Source organism: Pleurodeles waltl, chromosome 3_1 (genome assembly GCF_031143425.1).
Source record: "Pleurodeles waltl isolate 20211129_DDA chromosome 3_1, aPleWal1.hap1.20221129, whole genome shotgun sequence".
Classification (NCBI taxonomy): domain Eukaryota; kingdom Metazoa; phylum Chordata; class Amphibia; order Caudata; family Salamandridae; genus Pleurodeles; species Pleurodeles waltl.
Window position 1 is genome coordinate 1918263379 of NC_090440.1, and position 22332 is coordinate 1918285710.

Below are 22332 nucleotides of genomic sequence, written 5' to 3' on the forward strand. Positions count from 1 at the left end.
TGGTTTAGTTGCAGGTAGCCACGTCCCCATGATCCTGGTCGAGCATAGTGGACCACTAACAAGTGAGACTTAACCACCTCTGAACTAAGAACAATAGCTCCACATCACAGATGAAGGAGACTGTAGTCTAACGCCCTGCTCCTACAAGTCTGCTTAGCTGATTTTTGCTGATCAACCTTTGTTAATGATCTCAAAGATCTCCCCCCTCCTCCCCCCCCACCACCCGCGAGTGTAAAAGGAGTAACCCTCAGGCATACACTAGATTCCTACACCCATAGTTGATACTCTGCAGCAGCGATTGTTAACCTTTTGACTTCTGTGGACCACTATTGAATCATTATTAGAATTCGGGGACTCCCACTGTGTCACTGTTAGAACCTGGGTACCCCTGGCGTAAGCAATTTCTATGATTTGAACTTCAAAACAATGCACAGAATACAAAAACAAGTGCACACAAACACATGCTCAAATATTTAAATAATTTGTTTAAATCACAATCAAATATAGAAAAGACAAATTACATTTTCAGTTTGGATTCTTTATTTTTGTATACTTTATTAACTTTTTTCCATTGTTTTTTATTGATTTTCTGCTTTAAAAAAAAGAACAATATAAAAAGAAAAAGAAAACATGCCAACAGCATAACCTCTTAGTCAAAACATTACATGTACCACAGACACAAGTTTCTTGTCCTAGAAACAACAGACGTAGTTTTAACCTTAGAACACCACATCCAATTACGAGTTGTTGGAGAGTGTCTCAGCATTTCCAAGCAGGTAAGTTGTTAGAGATGACCATACATCTCTCAGGCGTGATGAAGCTAGCAGGTCCTCCCCATACATCTCCAGAGTGTCTCTACAATAGACCATGGCTGTCAGCCAACGTTCATGCTTGGACGCAGCTCGTTTCTCCCAGTGCATAGCCACTCTATGTTTAGCCAATAGATGTGCTATTGCCACAAATCTGCGCCCAGGAGGTTTAATTGTTTGACCAGGCTCAGCAAGCACATCTGGGTTTCATTCCACGGAGTCCGATGTCATTAAACACAAATCCCTTACCACCTGTCGCGAGAACTCCTGAACGTGAGTGCATGCCCATGCCAGGTTGAGGAAGTCTGCATCGTCCACCCTGCATCTTCTACATTGTGTGTCCTCCCGCAGCCCATATTTATATAGTTCCACAGATGTGTATTACACATGCAGCAAGTACTTAAAGTGGATGATGCGTAGGTTGCAATTTGGGGTCAGTTGATAGTGTGCAACATAATTCCCACTCCTTGTGTGACAATGACAGGTTTAATGCGATATTCCATTGTTCTAGGTCCTTATCTGTGCAGGATGGGCTATCGTCCTGCGCAGCATTGTATCATTTAGTTACTCGTTTTTCCCCTGTTGGGCTAGTGATCAGTGTCTGCGAGCGTACAGTATCGGGGGCTCTGGGAACGAGGGGAAGATAGCTCTGATTGCCCACCGAAGGCGGTAATATGTCAAAATGAAGATCAGTGTCACGTTACGCAAGAGTGCCACCTCACAGAGTTCCAGGAATTTCACTTCCGAGTACAAGTCACCCGTTGTCGTAATGCCCACCTGTTTAAGGAGAGTGATACTACTCCCCTCTTACGGTGTCCCTGTAATGTATGGATGATGACGTAATGGGAGTGCAGGTGTATACAGAGGTAACTTATGCGCTCTTGCACCTAAGGCGCACTGCGCCGCTGTTGTAGAGTTTATTGGGTTTATTTCTATACATGTTGCATCCTGACGGCCTTAAGGGAGGATATATCCTAGTGGAATGGGATGTGCGTCATCGACTTCTATTGCCAAATGGGGTTCGTAGGCATGATACCGGTAGTGTGCAAACTGGGCCTGCGCCCTTAGATAATATAGATGCATGTCAGGCATGGTAAAGCTGCCCCGTGTATATGGCTTTGTTAATACTTTCCATTCAATTTGCGGTTGTTTGCCAGCCCAAACCAGCCTTATCACATGTTTTCACAGTATTGTAAAAAACACTGCAGGAGCTTTATAGGAATATTGCTAAAAAGGTAAAAGAAGAGTGGCAATACAACCGTTTTTGTTATAGCCACCCTATCTGCCAGAGACAGTGGTATCTTGATCCACTTCTCTCTTTGCTCCTCTAGTTTCCCAGTTGCTTTTCCATAATTGTCTCTGACAGCTTGGGTGGGGTCTCTGTGAATCCATATCCCTAAATATTTCACGGAGTCTGTGTGACATTCTAGTGGGTATTCTAGGTCGTGTGGCTTCGTACGGGAATATCTTTGATTTTTCCCAGTTAATGCTGAGCCCTGAGAGTCTTTTGAATCTAACATATTGCTATAATAATATCTGTGGTAAGTTCCATGTGGGATGCCGCACGTAGATGACCATGCCATCCGCATATAGTGATACGCCAAGGGGACGCTGTCGGAATCTAACCGCTGCGGCCGAATGTCTTTGGCGTATCACACAGGCGAGTGGCTCCAGAGCTATTGCAAAGAGTATCGATGACAGGGGACATCCCTAACGTGTTCCACGCTGTATGTGTAGTGCCGTCGATATATGCCCGTTAATTCAGATTCTTGCTGTTGGTCCTGTATATAGTAAACATAGCCATTTCACAAAGCTGTCAGGAATTCCTATTCTGCTTAGAATCGTAAACATCTATGTCCATTCTATAGAGTCAAAGAGTTTGGCGGCGTTAAGTAGTACGCCGCTGCCTCCAGCTCTGGATCCAGCTGATGCTGGAGCACAAATATTGTGCATTGATTGTGTGTGGTGGATTGTGTTGGGATAAAGCGCGACTGATCTGGAAGCACCACATTTGACAGCAAGTGTTGAAGTCTGCTAGCAAGGATTTTCAATAGGATTTTCGCATCTCTGTTAATCATTGGGAGGTTGATATTATTCACATTGTTCCGCCTGCTTCTCTGGCCTTAGTAGCGTTATTATGAGAGTTTTGCGGAGCACTGGAGGGAGGTATTGTTTGGTGTATCCCTCCTCATTGATTGCATGTAGGTGGTGTGCAATAAAGTCAGTGTATTCTTTATAGAATTCATGGTCAGCCCTTCTGGTCTTGGTGATTTCTCATTTGGCCATGTGCGAATCGTCTCACGTACATCATCTAGTTCTATAAATTGCAAAAAATAATCTCTTTGTCCCACTAATAGCCATGCCAGGGCTATGTCACTTAAGTACTCTGCTATATCTACTGCTTTGGATAACCTGCGAGAGACATACTTTTCTTCATAGAAATCAGTAAATGTCCCCAATATTCGGGCCATATAAAACTGGTCTGTCTCGTTATTATCTGTTATTTTTATCAGATGGTTTGATCCACAGTTTGGTCTTAATTTGGCCGCTAACATAGGGCCCGGTTTCCGCCCTCACCATAAGACCTCACTATATGCCTTTTTGACTTGTATTTATGTTCTCTCTCGGCCATGTCTTGGCAACTAGTGATATGGTCTCTAATATCGGCTAGAACGTCCAGTCAAGGCTCATGTTCGTAGTCCTTCTGACGTTGTTGTAATTGTTCTAATTTATGTAGCTGGGAATGGATGTCTTTCAGTATCCTGGCCTTGGTTCCAATACAGATTCCCAGTATTGTTGCCTTAAAGGCCTCCCATAATGTATCTGCCTCCGTAACTGAGTCTTTCTTTATAGCAAAGTATTAGACTATTGCTTTCCAGATGGCATCTCTGTATGTCAGGTCTAGCAGTGCAGTGGCTTGAAATTGCCATGTGTATAGGGCAGGGGCATATGAGGGGATCTCTGTTTCTAGTTGGACCAGCTTGTGATCTGACAGGGTTCATGCTAAATGTTGTATGTCCTTTATCAGGTGCTTGTCCCCCTAGTCGTCAGCAAGTAATCTAACCTGGACCACGTCATGGGCAGTCGAAACATATGTGCCTTCCCTCTCGTCTGAGTACTTTATTAATTTTAATGTATCCATTTTAATATTGTTATACCTGACAGCCTTAGTATGGTCACCCCCAACTTTATGCCTGCCTCCCACCACTTTTTGACACTGTTTTTGCTGGTTTTAGGACTCTGCGCACTTTACTACTGCTAACACATGCAAAAGGGCATATGCTCTGTCCCTTAAAACATGGTGACATTGTCTTATACCCAATTGGCATGTTTAATTTACTTGTAAGTCCCCAGTAAAGTGCACTACATGTGCCCAGGGCCTATAAATTAAATGCTACTAGGGGCTGCAGCACTGATTGCCACATAAGTAGCCCCTTAAACATGTCTCAGGCTTGCCATTGCAAGGTCTGTGTGTGCAGTTCCACTGCCACTTTGACTCTGCATTTAAAAGTACTTGCCAAGCCTTAAACTCCCCTTTTTCTACATATGTCACCCTTAAGGTAGGCCCTAAGTAACCCAGAGGGCAGCGTGCTGTGTAGGTAAAAGGCAGGACATATATCTGTGTTTTTTATATGTCCTGGGTACTGGACAACTCCTAAATTCGTTTTCCAGTGCTGTGAGGCCTGCTCCTTTCATAGGCTAACATTAAGGCTACCCTCATAATCTGTTTGAGTGGTAGATTCTGATTAGAAAGGGGTAAACAGGTCATATTTAGTATGGTCAGAATGGTGATACAAAATCCTACTTATTGGTGAGGTTGGTTTTTATATTACTATTTTAGAAATGCTACTTTTAGAAAGTGAGCGTTTCTCTGCACTTAAAATCCTTCTGTGCCTTACAGCCTGTCTCGAATCCACGTCTGGGCTGGGCTGGTTGACAGCTCCCTTGTGCATTTCACCCATACAACCACAAACACAGGATGCTCAGCCACACCTGCACACAGCTGCATACTGAATGGGTTTTCCTGGGCTGGAAGGGTGGAGGGCCTGACACTTACATTTCAAAGGACAGTGGCCTGCCCTCACACAATTGACTGCCAAACCCTCTTCTGGGACCCTGGCAGACAGGATTGTACTGAGAGTGGACCTTGTGCAGTTCAAAGACACTCTTTTAAGTCTCCCCCACTTCAAAGGCACTTTTGGGTATATAAACTGAGTCTCTGACCCTACCAACTCAGACACTTCCTGGGAAAGACACTCTGCACCAGAACCTGCAGCCTGCCAAGAGAAGCTGCCTGGTTGCCCAAATGACTAACCTGTACTGCTTTGCTGTAAAGGACTGCTGCTTTACTGTTGCCCTGCTGCCTTGCTGGCTTCTGGCTCTGCTGAGAAGTGCTCTCCAGGGGCTTAGATTGAGCTTGTGTCCTGTTCCTGAAGACTCAGGGCCAAAAAGACTTCACCTCGCAAAGAAATGCCTTATGCGGCGAAAATCAACGCACAGCCTTCTGGAATCGATGCTAGCCTGCCCAGCGGTGAGAAAATCACCACATCGCCGAACCGGAACAACGTAGCCCAGCAATACTTCAGTTTGTGCCTAAATTTACTTAGGAAAGCATTTGATCTCAAATATATTGGCGTAGTCTGCCTGTTCAGCCAGAGAAGCTACGAGCATTAATTCTTTTTTTTGGTGAATGTGGAAACCATCAGTAGGTCAGACTTGGAGTTTTGTAGAACTCTCAGGGTCTGATACACCTTAATACGTGTATGTTTCAGCCGAGAATTGTAACTACACATTCCTCTATTTACAGTATGTAGTATGCCTTGAAGCACATATGCTTGCTGATAGAGAGCCACTGTAATAACTGGGGAAGAGGATCAGTCTGGCTTAATCTGGGAGCTTCCAGCACAAAATGTGTGGCGTGATTCTGGATCGCCTGCATTCTTTGAAGTAAATATTCAGTAACACCAGGTAAAGGTCATTCACATAATCTAATATAGAGCCAATAATTGCTCATATGGCCCATCTTTTGTCATTTTGTCATCCTTGCCAAGGAAAGACATGGTTTTCCTAATAGTTTCAAGAGGTACCAATATCAATGCAGAACATTGATTAAAAATCGATAAGGTATGTTTAATCTTTACTCCCAGACTTCTGACTACATCTGCTAAAGCTGGTAGGAACCCATTCTTATTTGCCAATAAGGATTGAGTAAAAGATTAGTCACTATCACTTCAGTTTTTTCTGCTTTGAGCTGGTTGATACCTTTCATCTCCCAGATACATGTCATGCAAGTGTGCAGTAGTTGCCAAACTATCACCCAGTTTTGCTAACAGCTGGGTATCGTTGATGTCCATGTAGAAATTAATTGATTTGAAATAGAGGAGTCAACATAGAGGTTGAAGAGATGATGAAAATGAGCTTCACTTTTCAGAACCCCACATTTCAGAGTAATCTCCGTGGCTTTATAAAGTGTGTCTGTTAATGATTCGGTGTGTTCAGTCAGAAATTAGAAGAACCAGGCTAAAGCTGGATAGAGAATCCCCACTGACCTCAAACGATTCAGGAGGATGTCCTACTCAGTGTTGTCAAATGCAGCAGACAGGTCTAATAGCATCATAGGCTGACCCTTCCACCGTCTCCCTTAATCCTGAGGTTATTAAGGATGGCCAACAGCACAGATTATGTGCTGAGAGCAGGATTGAATTCAGCTAGCGTTATACCTAGTATGTCAGGGCATGTAGCTACGAAATTGTTTAGCTAAAGATTCTTACTAATTCTGTGCGGTTAAGCAGGGGTCCAGGAAGTTGAAGGAAATTCTTGCAGTCAGTTATTCCATTCTTATGAGGGGTATTTGTGGGAGGCAGTTTTCCGTCTATAGTTATTACTTGCATTCATTTTGGAAGTTGGGCAATAGTATTCTTTTTAGTTAAACAGATTATTGTCATCTCGAAGATGATGTCTTGATGACCAACACTATGAGGATCTTTTTCACCCAGACATAATCCTTAGTCATTCATCATGCCAGATTCTGATGTGGTTGGTGCTCTGAATTGCCAACTTTGGGCCTGATTCTAACTTTGGAGGACGGTGTTAAACCGTCCCAAAAGTGGCGGATATACCACCTACCGTATTACGAGTCCATTATATCCTATGGAACTCGTAATACGGTAGGTGGTATATCCGCCACTTTTGGGACGGTTTAACACCGTCCTCCAAAGTTAGAATCATGCCCTTTGTCTCTTTAGGGGCACATGTAGAACGTACCAGTTACTACGTTTTTTGTCATTGACTTTAACTTTCTGTAGCTTGATGGAATGGCTGACATCCTAGGTTGTCGTGGGTTTCCTGCAAGAAGAGGCTGGTGCACATTATCACAGTTGCTTATCTTTAGTTTGACACTTGTCACATTTTAGATATTGATCACATTGCTCTGGCTCATGTCCCTCCTGGTGTGTGGTTGTACCATTATAGTGGAAGGGACTCTGTACCACAAGTTCCAAATGTATCAGCCAAGTCATGGGCTGTGCCTCTAGGAGTACTTCATCTCCCCCTTGGCAACCAAGAAACATTTTGGCTAAATCTACATATTTTTTGTTTTAATTGCAGCATCAACGCTGGTTGCCTGAACCCAGTCGAAACGTATATGTTCATTGCCATGCCCTGAAACAATATACATTGAAATTGTGCTAATGGCAACAGGCTCTGACTGTTGCAGGTCAGTGGACACAGAAAACAACCATATGGTATCGACCTCTGGCAATAATGAGTTTAATCCTGGCTGCCTTTGTTCACTGGCTTCTGTGGAAATCCTCAGTGATCTACACGGACCGATGTATGCCTGATTCGTTACAGGCACTGGTCACCTTAGAGCTGAAAATTACATAGGGATTGTGTTTGTTTCCAGTTATTAAACTATATGTGTCTGGAGAAGGAGCCATCAAAGACAAAATGATTCTATATGGCAAATGGAAAACTCCCATTATATTTTTAATTGGGGCTGGGGGTTTTGATTCCACTTCTTATTGAGGACCAATTAATGCTGCATGACTCCAGAAATGCTGCCTATTGAGAAGCGACTAGATGGGTCATACATTAGATATAGGCCCAAGACAGGGAGGCAGTAATTGTGGATCCAGTGAGATTTAGGGGGTCATTACAACCCTGGCGGACGGTGTTAAAGTGGCGGTAAGACCACCAACAGGCTGGCGGTCTTTTTTGGGGGGGAATTATGTCATCCGCCGCTTCTCCGTTCCGCCCGCCAGGGCGGAGACGACCGCTAGGCTGGAGACCTGGGTCTCCAGCCCGGCGGCCGTGACAATACCGCCGCCGGTATTGTGACCCGGCTTACCGCCGTGGATTTCCAGCGGTAGGAACCGCCATGAAATCCATGGCGGTAAGCACTATCAGTGCCAGGGAATTCCTTCCCTGGCACTGATAGTGGTCACCCCCACCCCGACTCCCTCTCCTACACCCCCCACCACCCCTGCCACCCCTCAAGGGTGGCAGGACCCCCCTCCCCACCCCGACATTACCTTACACATACACACCCGACACGCACGCAGGCACCACCAACACACATACACGCACACACACCGACACACATGCCAACATCCACACACACAGACACGTACACCCACTTTCATACATACACGCACACATCCATACGAACATACCTACAGACATACACGCACTCATTCCCAAAACACGCAACACCCCCGCAAGCATACACGCACTTACACACCCCCTCTACATACACCCACGCACACCCCCATGCACACACACAACACACAACGCTCCCCCTGCCCCCCTCCCCTAACGGACGATCGACTTACCTGTTCCGTCATCCTCCGGGAGGGGACGGGAGCCATGGGGGGCAGCTCCGCCGACACCACACCGCCAACAGAACACCGCCGCGCAGAATCACAGGACGTAATTCGCTGGGCGATGTTCTGGTGGCGTGGCGGTGGAGGTGGAGCAACCTCCACTTCCCTGCCACCCGTCACTATGGCTGTTGGTGGCTCTCCGTCGGAAAAACGACGTAGAGCTGCCAAGAGTCATAATACGCCGAGCGGAAAACCGCCACACTAGCGGTCTTCAGCACGGCGGTCCCTCGGCGGTCTTGTAAAAAGACCGCCGAGGTTGTAATGACCCCCTTAGTCTTTGTTTTCACTAGCAGAAGTCCAACCCAGAGACCAATGTGTTGGCTGGCAAAAACTTGAAAGTAATCAACGTGACTATTTGCAACATCAACTGGTACAGGAAGGTGAGTCCAGTAGAGGAGACTCTCGGCACAAAGAAACTAAGTGGGAAGGACAGTGCTCTAAAGAATGTAAAGGAAGCAGAGTGGTGTATTACAGTTTCGGTCATTTGTTAAAATAAGATTTGGTGGGTCGATAGTGTGTAAAATTCCTACCCATGATGAAGAAACCCTGCAAAAGGAGAACTTTAATTCCTCAAAGCTATGTTGGGGCCAGATATTAAAGGTTCACCATCTACTTGGCCAGCCCACTTTTCGTTCCTGGTTTTCTCTATTTGTTAGTTCTCTGTGCTAACATTCATGGTTGACATCGAGCCTTTAACATCCGATTAGTGTATCCAGCCTTTTCGAGCCCTTCCAGGACACCTGCTGATGAAACTGTATACCAAAAAAATAACTTAGTATCAATGTAATTTAGATGATTTATCCTAGTCTGATTGTTTATGTTTAATCTGCCTCTCAGGTTAATGCAAGACTCCTTGATTATTTTTTAAATATGCCTCTGAGGTTCATTCAAGACTCTTCCTGACGTGCGTCCCTCTAAAAAGAGCCATAAATGAACCTTGTCCACCTTCTTAAAATTGTGCATGCTGCTCCTACTATCTTTAATGCTTCTTCACAGACTTAATCGTTACATTAATGTTGGATCTTTCTTCCAACTTTGTAGTTAATAATAATGAGAATAATATTTTAATTATCTTTTTTTGCATGACGTTTTCTGTATTTTATCTTTTAACTCCTTGTGGGTATGCTCATTGATTATCTCTGCCCTCTGCAATTCTGACAGAGTTAAGTTTCTTGTCTTTAGCATCCCTTACTTTCATTGGATTTGGGCAATGTGAGATCTCCGCTACTTGATCTTTTGTTCTCTAGATTCCTTCAAGACTTTGCTTCAAGGTATTAGCATGAATGTCAGACCAATCCCTAGACCATGGACACAAACAGGAAGTATCCATCAAACCCAAAGGTGTTATTACATTGCTTGCTGGGTGCCTTGATAATGGGTACTTTGAATGCAGAAGTTAGACAAACTCCATATATTCCTTGGCCGGCTTTTGACATAAGGGTTGAGTAGTTCAGGGCCTAAGCTCCATAGTAGCAGTGTGATATTTGGTACCAGATTAAGTATAACAAGTTATGGGTATAGTTAGTATGTGTGTCTAGCTAGAAGAATGTGATTGGCAAAGGGAATTAATCCCCAAATTCAAAACACAAATAATTTACAGTGTACATATTGCATACAGAAGGAAAAAAGGAGTCTCTGGTCATTATTGGTGTGTAAATGTAATGTCAAATGGGTAGGGTGAACATGCAGACTAGGCTGCACGTTGTATGGAACAATGAGGTTAATATTGTGTGTACACAATGTTATCCATTATCGGTTCAGCATTGTGCACAGATAAAGGGTATTTTTTGTTGGGGTAAAAAGAACTCAAGAGACTCAGTCACTTTGGTGTTGGTAGCTGGCTTTCAATGCTTTGGGAAGCGCAGAAGTGTGAAGGCATGTTAGGGCAATGCCTTTGTGCTTCTGTGCTGGGGAGACAGAATGCTTTGTGTTCTGAGGCGGAAGGGCGGATACTGAGTCAACACAGGTTCCTTCATGTTGCTTTTGTCAGGATCTCAAATGGAAGAGTACAGTACTTCACAGGGTTGCATTCCTACTTCCAGCTACATTTAGAATTAATATTATATCAAGGTGAGGCAATGGGTATTTCCATCAGACAGGGTAACCACATTTTCTCACCTTTTTAGTTGAGAAAGTTGCTTACTCACACTTTGGCCTTCAAAACTTTTCTGCTTGTCATTCTCTCGTCTGGTGAGCGCCCTAGACCACAAGTTGCGACAGTAAGAGCGGTAAGCTCCCTGACTCTGGCTGGTGTTCCTAGATCCGGGACATGGAGGTAGTAGCATCAGGTGCCAGCTCCAATAGCCCAGAGGAATGGGTTCACCAGCCATCCTCCTTGGTTAACAAGCCCTAGACAGACAGGTTGGAGAGCTAGACACTACTCTAAGACAAAAAGTAGCAACAACAGGGACCTCCAGATCATCTCCAGGACAAATCTGTAAAGGCAGCTGGTAGCGCAATCTCTCAATATTTTCACCTGGGAACAAACTGCAGTGTTTTGGATGGGTGTATGGGTGTCAATATCCAGATGCATCAATCTGGACTAAGAGTCTGTGTGGTAAGACATTTCTGACTGTGTGTCATTCTTAGGAAAGAAGTAATCCACTAAGGCACAGTTTGAATATGTCTTGTATTGAATGACAGGTATGCTATGGGCGGTCTCCCTTGTTGAGATGGATCATCCTTGGTTTTAAGGGGATTGTAAGCTTTTCTTGTCTTGTGCAAGTTACACCCTCAATAGTCATGGCAACCCCTTTGAACGCCTGGCTTTGGCTAATGAGATTCAAGATGTTGAGAGGATGGTTAGCTAGAAAAGAAAGAATAGAAGGTAGTTATTGGGATAACAAGAAAGGTAGTCATTGGGATAACCGGAAAACACGCTTACTTTCCAAAGATAGATTCAACATTTTGTGACTAACACCATCTTAGGGATAACTTTCACATTTATCATGGAACCCTGTTATCTTGCAATCAAAGCTGTCATATTCAGTAATTCAGCATCCATTCGTCTTGGTGCCACAGTTGCTGGATTTTAAATTGAGGGTTGCAGGCATATGCATTATTTATACCTCAAAACGTACCAGCCGGGTTGCTTACTCTCAGCCAGCACAATGAGGGTTACATGCATTCAGAAGAATAATTTTCAGGTTCTTGGGACCAGAACTTGCAAGTCATGTAATACAGACAAAGAAAGTTTAAAAATACAGTGCTGAGTGTTCAAAATGTTCTGGTACAAAGTGATTATTTCATCCCTTGGCAACAGCTTTGATAGTGAAGGCCTTGCCGTGCATCAGGCAGGGTCTACTGCATTTTGTTTTGCTTCTACCCAGTGTCTGGTGGTCAAGAGACAAGACGTTGGTGAGTGCTAGAGAGCACCATCTGCCAGTAACTGAACTGTGTTTCAGCTGGTGTGCGAATAGGAAAAGAGGCCAGAACTTTTTTTCTTCTGGCCTCTTATCCCACTTACACACAAGCTTAGCGAAGCCATCAGTGTTACTGCTCTTGCTCACTTCTACTTTAGGATAAGTGCCATGCCTAGCCCTGCCCCAAAGCTGCTTGGAAAAATTAGCAGCTACCCTGTGAAGGACTAATCATGGGCAGAGTGTCACCATCTGACAGTGTATTAATTATCTGAATCTGCTGATCATTAATACACCAATAGCAGCCCAGAAAAGTATGATACCCGACAACCACCTACAGAGGACAGCTGCATTTTTACATCTTACAAGCACCAAAGATATGAATATTAGTGTGGCCTTTATAAAGGGCTGTAAATTCCTGGTTGCAATGGCCCCTGGTGCTCATTTTGGGAGGTGTGGGACCTCTCCAAACTTGGTTTCTTGCTATGTGGAAGGATGGTACAGCTCCAGACTGATGGTGCAGATTTGAGAGGGTTGTACAAATCTGAACCTAGGAAGGATAGTACATCATTCGGTTTAAGGTCTGGTTTGGAGAAGGACAGTAGAGTTCTATGATTAGACCCCAGGCTCAAGAAGGAGGAAACAGCTAGGGCATTAGAAAAGCAGGGAGTTGTAGCTCTGATCATACAAACTGTGACAGATAGTATATCATATAGCGCTGGGTCCAACACCTAATTCTGAGAAGAATGGCCATGTTCTAGATTTAAGGTCTGGTTTGAAGAAGCATAATGTGGTTCCAGTCTTTTGGACTTGGCTAGGCAGCTGTCGCTGTTTCTGTCCAATGGTTCAAAATATTGTTATGTTTAGATATGCTTTTCTGTAGTTTCCGCATCTTTGAGTTATCAAACTGCGTAGTGTATTTTTTCAACAGTGCTCTATTTCAGCCATGGTGGTGCTATAGTGTAGCTGACATCCTCACTGGGAGTGAGGTAACAATTCCAGATGGTCACCAGCCCAAGTCAGTGACATCAGACTCTTTTTTTCCTGTGCTTAAGGAATGATGGGAACCAGATCTCGCAGGACATGTGTCCCTCTGTTTTAAATGTTGTTCTTTGTGTTTTAAGCAGATTTCTAACCATTTGAATTTACTTAATGCTTCCTTCCAAGCCTCCTGATTTTAAAACCTGTGGAGGATGCAAGACTCTTTTGTCCAGTAGAGACCTTCCTGCAATATGCATTGAGTGTTTGGGTTAGAACCAAGACGTCGAAGCATGTGAGCTTTGTGCCCTAATGTTAGCAAAGGCTTTGAAAGAGAGGAAGACTAATGTTGTTTTGTCCTCGCACTGGTTAGAGAGCGTTCAGAGCCCTGGCCCTCTTCATTGTATCCCATCATCTGTTCCATTGGAAGGGGTGCTTTTACCATCATTCTCAACACAAGAAGTGTCAAAGGTTTTCTCACATCAGAATCCTATCTTGCTTAAGGCAGGGGATACAACGCCGCTGGAGTCGGTCCAGGTCTACTCCTTTAACCTAACGTTACATCCAACCAAAATGTCAAAGAAAAGGAAAATGGAGACTTACTCTGAAAAGGAAGCAAGGGCCAGAAGTTTCACCTGATTTTTTTTCTGGATGCTGAAAACCACTCCACCAGCCAACTTCCTCATTCAGCAACACACCACACCCCACCCCTAGCTCTTCACAGGACAGCTAATAGATCTGAAAACTGCAATCAGGATGGATACTTATCTCGAAGCACAATTCTACCTCTCCTCAGTATAATTTATTTTCAGTGTTTTTTGCAAAGCAGCTGAGGTTATTCAATGAGAAGGCCTACAGCAAGACGTCAATCATCAGTACAGACATTTCTGGGGCTGCAAATTACCTCCCACCACCATGCCACCCCAGCCCCCACAACACTGCTTTACTTCCAACTACAGTTTACAACAAAATACGTTAATTTTAAAATCCACCTCTACAACACCACCAAAACTTTTTAAGACATTACTTTTAAAAACCACATAATACCCAGTAAAGAAAGTGGTGTCGGGGTTTCTTTGTCGATGGAAAGGAATCACCCATATGATATTAGGTCATTTCCTACCAAGTTCACAAAAGGCCTTGCCTTCCCCCTCTTTCTAACCGACTTCATAACTTTCATAATTGAGGTTCCTGCCCACGTCATGGAAGAAAGTAACTGTGTGCCTTTCTGTCAACAGGGAAAGGTCTGTTGCTCAGACTTAATTCCCAAAATGCCCTTGTCTTGGCAAGTGTTTGCTCAAACAAAAGTTTAAAATGGTTATGCTGACTCACATTCTACTGGTGCAAGACCTTCAGAACACGTTGGCCTGATTACATCGCCTGTATTCTATATCTGCACAGCTCTGCCACATGAAGTACCTGCGGTTTGTTGTCATGAGACCGCACTACCAACTTGCAACTCTTGATTTTTGGCCTTGCTTCAGGTCCTATAGGTTTAGCAATATGATGGCTTTAAATTCCACCCAACTTCGATGACATGAGACCTGTGTTTTTGCTGATCTCGAGGTCTAGCTGCTCACACTGATTCCACAGAAGCTGCACTGTACCACTTAGTTGATGATTGACCTAATAAACTTGGATTCTCAGCCTCCAGAAATCCAACGTGCTTCCTCTGCAGACATTGCTGGTCATCAGGGCAAACATGACACAATGAGGAGGAGTCTTCTTTTCCCCAAAGATAATGCGGATGATATCTTGCATGGCTTATCCTTTTTTCAACAAAATTTTGCAAGCAACCAAATTTCGACAAGTCATTTGGTTGATGTAATTTGGTGCCAAACGTGAGACTAGAACGGATTACCCCTACAATTGTGCCTGAGACTAAAGTGGGATAGTTATTACAGCATGGTGGACAAGGTACACTGATGTGCTTGATCCAAGTGTATGCCCACCTTGGAAAATACTCCTGGTGCAACTGTGAGAACGAGTTCTGTAGCTAGATGTTCAAACCTCGTATTCTGCATGCGTTACCTTAGGAAGTGATCTTCGTAGCCAGACAGCCTCCATCCATGCTGGTCTGCACAGCAGATGGAAGCAGTTTATGCTTTGTTGCATTTCAAGAGACAACATGCTTTTGGTTTACCTCCTCACCCTCTTATAGTCTACATTGTTCCAGGTTAAAAGGACATATATTTGTTAAAAAATATGCTTCAGCATTGTCTGCATAATTAGATTCCTGAAGTGTGTCGAAAACTACATTTCAGCCGAACCATTTTTTTTAAATTTGGTGTTGACTTTCTACATAGTGGAGCCTTTTGACTGTCTCCATATATGCTCCTTGAGGTTTTTAATTTAAAATTATTTTTAATGGGAATAGTGAATAGAAAACGAACAGTACACAAAAGATACCTCTGTAGGCAATACATTGAAAACATAATTGAAACATTCCATGCAGCCTTACACAGCTGGTCTGTTGTTCCGATTTAGCATAGCACTCAATCATTCATCAGCAATTGTGGGTACAGTGATGCTCTGTTGGGCAGCTGCAGCATCCTAGTGTCCTGGTGATGAGAACTGAAGGTGGCACAAGGGGAAAGAAGTTCAGAAGGAGGGATAGAAAATGAAAAACAAAGAGGGGAGACCAAAATGAGGGTAAAAGGGGGAAAGATGAGGGACGCATGAGATTAAAGAAATCTCAAATACATGTTATAAATGTTACCGCTGTAAGCCCACTTCTCTCATTACAGCTTCATGGGCCTACAGGGGAATTAAGCAGTGTTCGTAAATCCAATGTTAGACCCTCAACATCAGAACGTCAGTCCTAGATCACCACACCAATACCTTGATTGATGTCCCCCCAAAATAGTTCAGCCAGCCACCTCTGTATAAAAAAGTAGAATCTACCATCCTGCAACACCTCCAACCGAGCCTGATATGTTGAGGAAAATGTGACCCATCCCAAGCCCACATTTCTCATCTCATATTCTGGTGCTTCTTTCTGTTGATCTGTGTCACTGAACTGTTGTCTGGGAAAGGAGGACTCTCTTATCTTTGACATCAAAGTATTTTTCAAAAGCGCCGCCCTTTTAAGAATGGGGTCAAGGGAGTCCATGTGCCTAACAGCCACAGTTATAGTACCACTTTTGTCTGGGAGAAGCATCTGCCTGGAGGGTGGTCTGAATGTCTTCCTGATCAGGGCACCTACAGAGTGCTTGAGCGTGGGAGAGGTCCTAAGAACAAAAAGCATCATGCTTGCTTCTGCCACTGATTCAGCAAACAGGATATCCTAAAATTCTAACTCTGAACTTGCATTTTTGATTTTCCCGTGCCTTGAGCCTTCCTTCAGTCTTTCGTTCGAGTCCCTTCATGATGAAATTCTGCAAATGCACTCAGTTCTTTATGAAGGAGTTCTATCCAATCCTCTGTTTTTTACATCCTCCTGCCAACTTCTTTGACTGTGCTCTTTATTCCTTTCACCTTGATCTGCACAAATGCATTTGAAGTCTCGACCTCCACAGACGCCTGATGTGTTTTATCCAGATTTTTAAGGTGGTGTCAAGGAGTGCTATTGCATTCTTCTGCCCCTATGCTAGGCCACCCAAAGTAGCCTTAGCACCGCCATCATGTCTCCCATCACATTCTTCCTGTGAACGAAAGGCTGGAAAATGTCCCTTTTGTCAGACCTCATGCCAATGCAGACTGTGCTCACCACTGTCAAAAACGAGGCACTATCCTTCTCCGTATGTGCTGTTGTTTGCCTCCCTTCAGGTACCTCTCCCCCACATTCATTCCCAGGTTCAGCCATGTTGTTCATGTCCAGATCAGTTCCAGTTTTAGCAGCACCTACAGACCCTTCATGGGCTGACTGTAGTGCGTACACACTTGATATCAGCTACCACCTTCAAAATGAAAAGGTTTTCTTATGGCCCTTAATTTGGCTAGGAGCATGGAAGAATGTCAAGCTGCCTTTCCGTTTTTTTTTTCCTGAGAATGTGGTGTTCAGTGTATGAATTATATTTCCATCTGAATGAGTTCTACAGAAAGTTCTGTATCCCTCCCCCCCCCCCAATCTTCGAAAGCACCAAGAGCATAGGAGAGTTTACATCATATATATCCATGGAGAGTGCACTGACAATATGTGAAGAGGTCTAAAGGGTGGAGGGACGGCGAACAACCATTTATTGGCTTCCGAGGGCTGAAATAGAGAAGGCTGTGAATAAGCAAACACTGTAGATGGATGGATGGTCTTTTGCATTTAAATGTACACTAAATTGTGCTATAAACTGGCAACAGAAAAGTGTTACCTAAAGCACTTAGGGCTCACTTTGCAAGAGAGAAGGAAGTCACATATTTTGTTTGAGATGAATTCCTATTCTAGATATCTGTCTAGCGCCTGATTACTTTCATGAAACATTAGTTTCACAAATTTGATGTAGGTTTGGAGGTGCAATTTGGCAATGCTGAGCTCCAGTAACTAAATTTAAACTGTATTGGCTATCATGAGATCCACCTTATGCATGGTTGTTGTTTTGAGGCTATTTATAAAGTTCAAGAATTTTAAAGAAGACTTAACCATTAGAAAGAAACGTTATTGGGGGAGGGCGAGCCATGGCCATGCAATCCCTGGGGTAGATCTACCTTCCCGAGCTCTGTGCCTCTCCCAGTACTGAATATCTTCGTAGATAAATAACACCTCTCTGGGAAAGATTCTCCTTTTTTGGGGTGCCCTTATGATATCACAAGTGCTTCCTCTTTGATTGCAGGAAGTAGAATGAGTAATGTGTAGCCAAGCTGCAAGAGATCGACCTGCAGGTTGCCACTTCCTCAGGCCATTGGCGAACCTAAGATGGTGGCTAGACTGCACATAAAAAATTGCAAGAGCTCTGGCGGTGGTTAGAGGCCACTGAAGCTTTTATTGTGTTAACAGTGATGGAGAGCAGTCATTCTGAAAAGTTAAGATCCTGCACTAGACTGGCAGGTGCAGCACTTTTGGGCCTGTTTGGTGCTTCGTGGAGAGAATGTGTTAGATTCCTAGGGTAAATTCCTAGTTCCTGGAAAACTGTTCGCCACTCAGCATGGGCTGACTGAGTGACTACCGTTGCATGAAGCCCAGCAGTATATTGCTAGCTAGAAATTAACATTTTTATTTTCAAAACAGCCCGGTGTTTGTCATTTCTGCCATATTTATGTTGGAGAAACTGCAGAAGAATCAGGGCCACGAATGTAGCATACCTTGGTAACTGATTGCTTTCACACGAAATCCCAACCTGGTGAGGTTTATGTGGGAACACGAGCTGACCGTGGTAATGTCTGCGATCTTCTGAGAGGGGAGAGCGCTCTGATGGTCTCCATTGAGGGCCTTCAAATGAACGTTGATGTTTTTGAAGCCAAGGTGCCTACAGGGGAACGCAAACTAGAGGTTTTCACAGCAAGTGTGGTTATAAGACTCTTTTGAGTCCTTTACTAAATTCCTCGACTGTAGCGTGGCATCTTTAATAAATGTTGGAGATAGACTGAGGAGTTTAAAAATGATAGGAATCAAATATCTGCTTGCTAGGCTGGTGTAAATATGGAAAAGACTCTTATTTGAGGTCCGCTATTGAGGCTTTTTTGTTTTTTTAGATTGGAGGTAGCTATGACTGAGAGATTTTAATCCATATTGCTGAAATGCACTGTGCGGTTGTCTGTGAGAAGGAGACAGGAAAGTTGCTTAGTTTCAGTATTGTTCTTTCCGATGGATAGTTCCTGCAGAATTCTCAGCAGCGTCCCTACCCTAAGAACATTTCTTTTCTTCAGTGGTTTTTGTTGGTTTTCTATAAGGTACAGCATTTTTGTTTTTCTGTGGGATGGGAAAAATGGCATAAATGCTGTTACTAGAGTGGGGTGGGCATATATTTAGTTGTTATGTGACTTCTGCTTATGATGCCGGTAACTCTCTAAACAGACCATTCTCATACACGTAGAGCCAGAGAGGAATTGTGGTTAAGAAAAAAATTTTTTTACTGATCCGGTTTGACATTAGGGAACATTAACTAAGATGGGTAATCTGTGGAGTGATCAGATATCTGTTAGATCATTATAGAAGGCACGTAAAGTTTCCTGCAACTACGGATAGAAAATCACCTTGCGAGACAGTTGGCTCACACATCATTAGTTCCAGGGGTTGATCAAGAAATTGCTGCTGAAACTTCTGAGAAGTAATTTTTTTACAGTTTCAGACTCGGTTTCTGTGTTTTATGGACAATGATGGTTTGAAGTCATTTTCATTTCTGTCAAGGCGAATGCACTTGTGTTGCCCACCCTATAAATGTTATGGGTGTGTAGTGGGTGGGGTGAAGGAAGGTGTGAAGTGGATCCTGCATGTCTCTAATTTGGTCTCACTTCTTATTCCTCCTCACCTAGCTCGAGCTCCACGCAGACGGGTGGCCAACCAGATTCCAGAGGAAATCCTGAACAACTCAGAGCTTCAGGAAGCGGTTGGCACTCTCCCCATCAACTACAACTTTGAGATATACAAAACAATCTGGAGGATCAAACAGATTGGAGCCAAAAGAGGTGAATAGACTTCACAGGGTTGGTGGCAGCGTGGTCTGGAGGCATGTATGGTCACTTTAGCTGGTGGGGACCAAGAGAGTGGAGGAAGGCAGTGCTGCATGCATGTCAATTATCCCTATTTTGGGGTATGATTAATAATTTAATTTTTACAAAAAATGCTCTTCCTGAATTTTATTTCTTATTCCTTTCTAAAGTATTCCACGGTTTCATCTGGCAGTTGGGAAATATAATGTTTACTGTTAGAAATGGGGTCTCTGGTTGACAGTCAGGTTACCCCCTGTTCAAGCAAGGACCCCCACTCTAGTTAGGATAAAAGAGAATCACCCTCAGCTAACCCCTGCTTACCCCCTTGGTAGCTTGGCAGAGCAGTAGGCTTAACCTCAGAGTGCTGGGCGTAAAGTATTTGTACCAACACACACAGTAACTTAATGAAAACACTACAAAATGACACAACACCAGTTTAGAAAAATAGGAAATATTTATCTAGACAAAACAAGACCAAAACGACAAAAATCCAACATACACAAGTCAAGTTATGATTTTTTAAAGGTTTAAAATAAAAAGAGTCTTTAGGTAGTTGTAACAACACACTAGCGCTGCTAGCGTGTAAATGTACCTGGTTTGCGTCAAAAATAACCCCGCACGGGCGGTGTGTGTCGAAAGTAACCCTGCACGGCTGTGTGCGTCGAAAACAACTCGGCACGGCGGTGCGTGTTGAAAAAGCCAGCCACACGACGATCCGAAAGTCCCGCGGCGCAGGGTGCGATCTCTCAGCCTCCGTCAGCGATGCTGCGCGTCGTTTCTCCTGCTCCGGGCGTCGGTTTTTCGGTCGCGTTTCCTGCGGCGTCGTTTCTCAGCTGCGGAACCGGCGTCGCGTCGTTTTCTCAGCCGCGATCGGATTCGCGTCGATCTTTTCTCCGCACGGCACTCGGTGCGTGTATTTTTGTCCTTAGGCTGCCAGCCTCTCCTTTCAGGGTCCCAGGGACTGGAAGGGCACCACAGAGCAGAGTAGGGGTCTCTCCAGAGACTCCAGGTGCTGGCAGGAAGAAGTCTTTGCTATCCCTGAGACTTCAACAACAGGAGGCAAGCTCTACATCAAGCCCTTGGAGATTTCTTCTTCAAGATGGAAGGCACACAAAGTCCAGTCTTTGCCCTCTTACTCTGGCAGAAGCAGCACTGCAGGAAAGCTCCACAAAGCACAGTCACAGGCAGGGCAGCACGTTTTCCTCAGCTATCAGCTCTTCTCCAGGCAGAGGTTCCTCTTGGTTCCAGAAGTGTTTCTAAAGTTTGTAAGTTTGGGTGCCCTTCTTATACCCATTTTAGTCTTTGAAGTCACCTTCCTTCAAAGGGGACTCACACCTTCTTGTGAAATCCTGCCTTGCCCAGGCAAGGCCTCAGACACACACCAGGGGGTTGGAGACAGCATTGTCAGAGGCAGGCACAGTCCTTTCAGATGAGAGTGACCACTCCACCCCTCCCTCCTAGCAGAGATGGCTAATCAGGAAATGCAGATCACACCCCAGCTCCCTTTGTGTCACTGTCTGGTGTGAGGTGAAAAACAACCCAACTGTCAAACTGACCCAGACAGGGAATCCACAAACCAGGCAGAGTCACAGAATGGTTTAAGCAAGAAAATGCTCACTTTCTAAAAGTGGCATTTCCAAACGCACAATCTTAAAATCAACTTTACTAAAAGATGTATTTTTAAATTGTGAGTTCAGGGATCCCAAACTCCACCTGTCCATCTACTCTCTAGGGGAATCTACACTTTAATCATATTTAAAGGTAGCCCCCATATTATCCTATGAGAGAGAGACAGACCTTGCAACAATGAAAACGAAATTGGCAGTATTTCACTGTCAGGACATATAAACCACATTACTATATGTCCTACCTTATCCATACACTGCACCCTGCCCTTGGGGCTACCTAGGGCCTACCTTAGGGGTGCCTTACATGTAAGGAAAGGGAAGGTTTAGGCCTGGCAAGTGGGTACACTTGCCAAGTCGAATTTACAGTGTAAAAATACACATACAGACACTGCAGGGGCAGGTCTGAGACATGATTACAGAGCTACTTATGTGGGTGGCACAACCAGTGCTGCAGGCCCACTAGTAGCATTTGATTTACAGGCCCTGGCACCTCTAGTGCACATTACTAGGGACTTACTAGTAATTCAAATATGCCAATCATGGATGAACCACTTACATACAATTTAAACAGGAGCACTTGCACTTTAGCACTGGTTAGCAGTGGTAAAGTGCCCAGAGTAACAAAAACAGCAAAATCAGAGTCCAGCACACATCAACAACCTGGGGAACAGAGGCAAAAAGTTAAGGGAGACCACGCCAAGGATGAAAAGTCTAACACGTGTCCCCCCCAGCTAAAAGTGGGGAGCAACTACCCAACCTCATGGGAGTTCTCATCACTAAGGCGGAAGAACCTGGACAGACCATCAGCATTGGCGTGCTCTGTACCGGGTCGATGTTCCACCGTAAAGTCCATCCCCTGTAGGGAAATGGACCACCTCAACAGTTTTGGGTTCTCACCCCTCATCTGCATTAACCATCTGAGGGGTCTGTGGTCGGTCTGAACTCGGAAGTGAGTCCCAAACAAGTAGGGTCTTAGCTTCTTCAGTGCCCAGACCACAGCAAACGCTTCACGTTCTATGGCACTCCACCTACGTTCCCTGGGTAGTAACCTCCTGCTAATGAAGGCTACGGGTTGATCTAGGCCCTCTTCATTCAG

General features: G+C 44.3%; 1 protein-coding gene across 2 annotated transcripts in view; it reads left to right on the forward strand.

Annotated features, from left to right (window-relative positions):
* The window catches only part of DPH1 (diphthamide biosynthesis 1), a 1238545-nt gene that overhangs the window by 101951 nt on the left and 1114262 nt on the right, over positions 1-22332 (forward strand). The window contains exon 2 of one of the 2 annotated variants that reach the window (XM_069226145.1): positions 19432-19584. The exons of the other annotated variant lie outside the window; for it this stretch is intronic. Coding sequence (XP_069082246.1) covers positions 19432-19584 — 153 coding nt within the window. The remainder of the gene's footprint in view (positions 1-19431; positions 19585-22332) is intronic. 2 annotated transcript variants of the gene reach the window in all.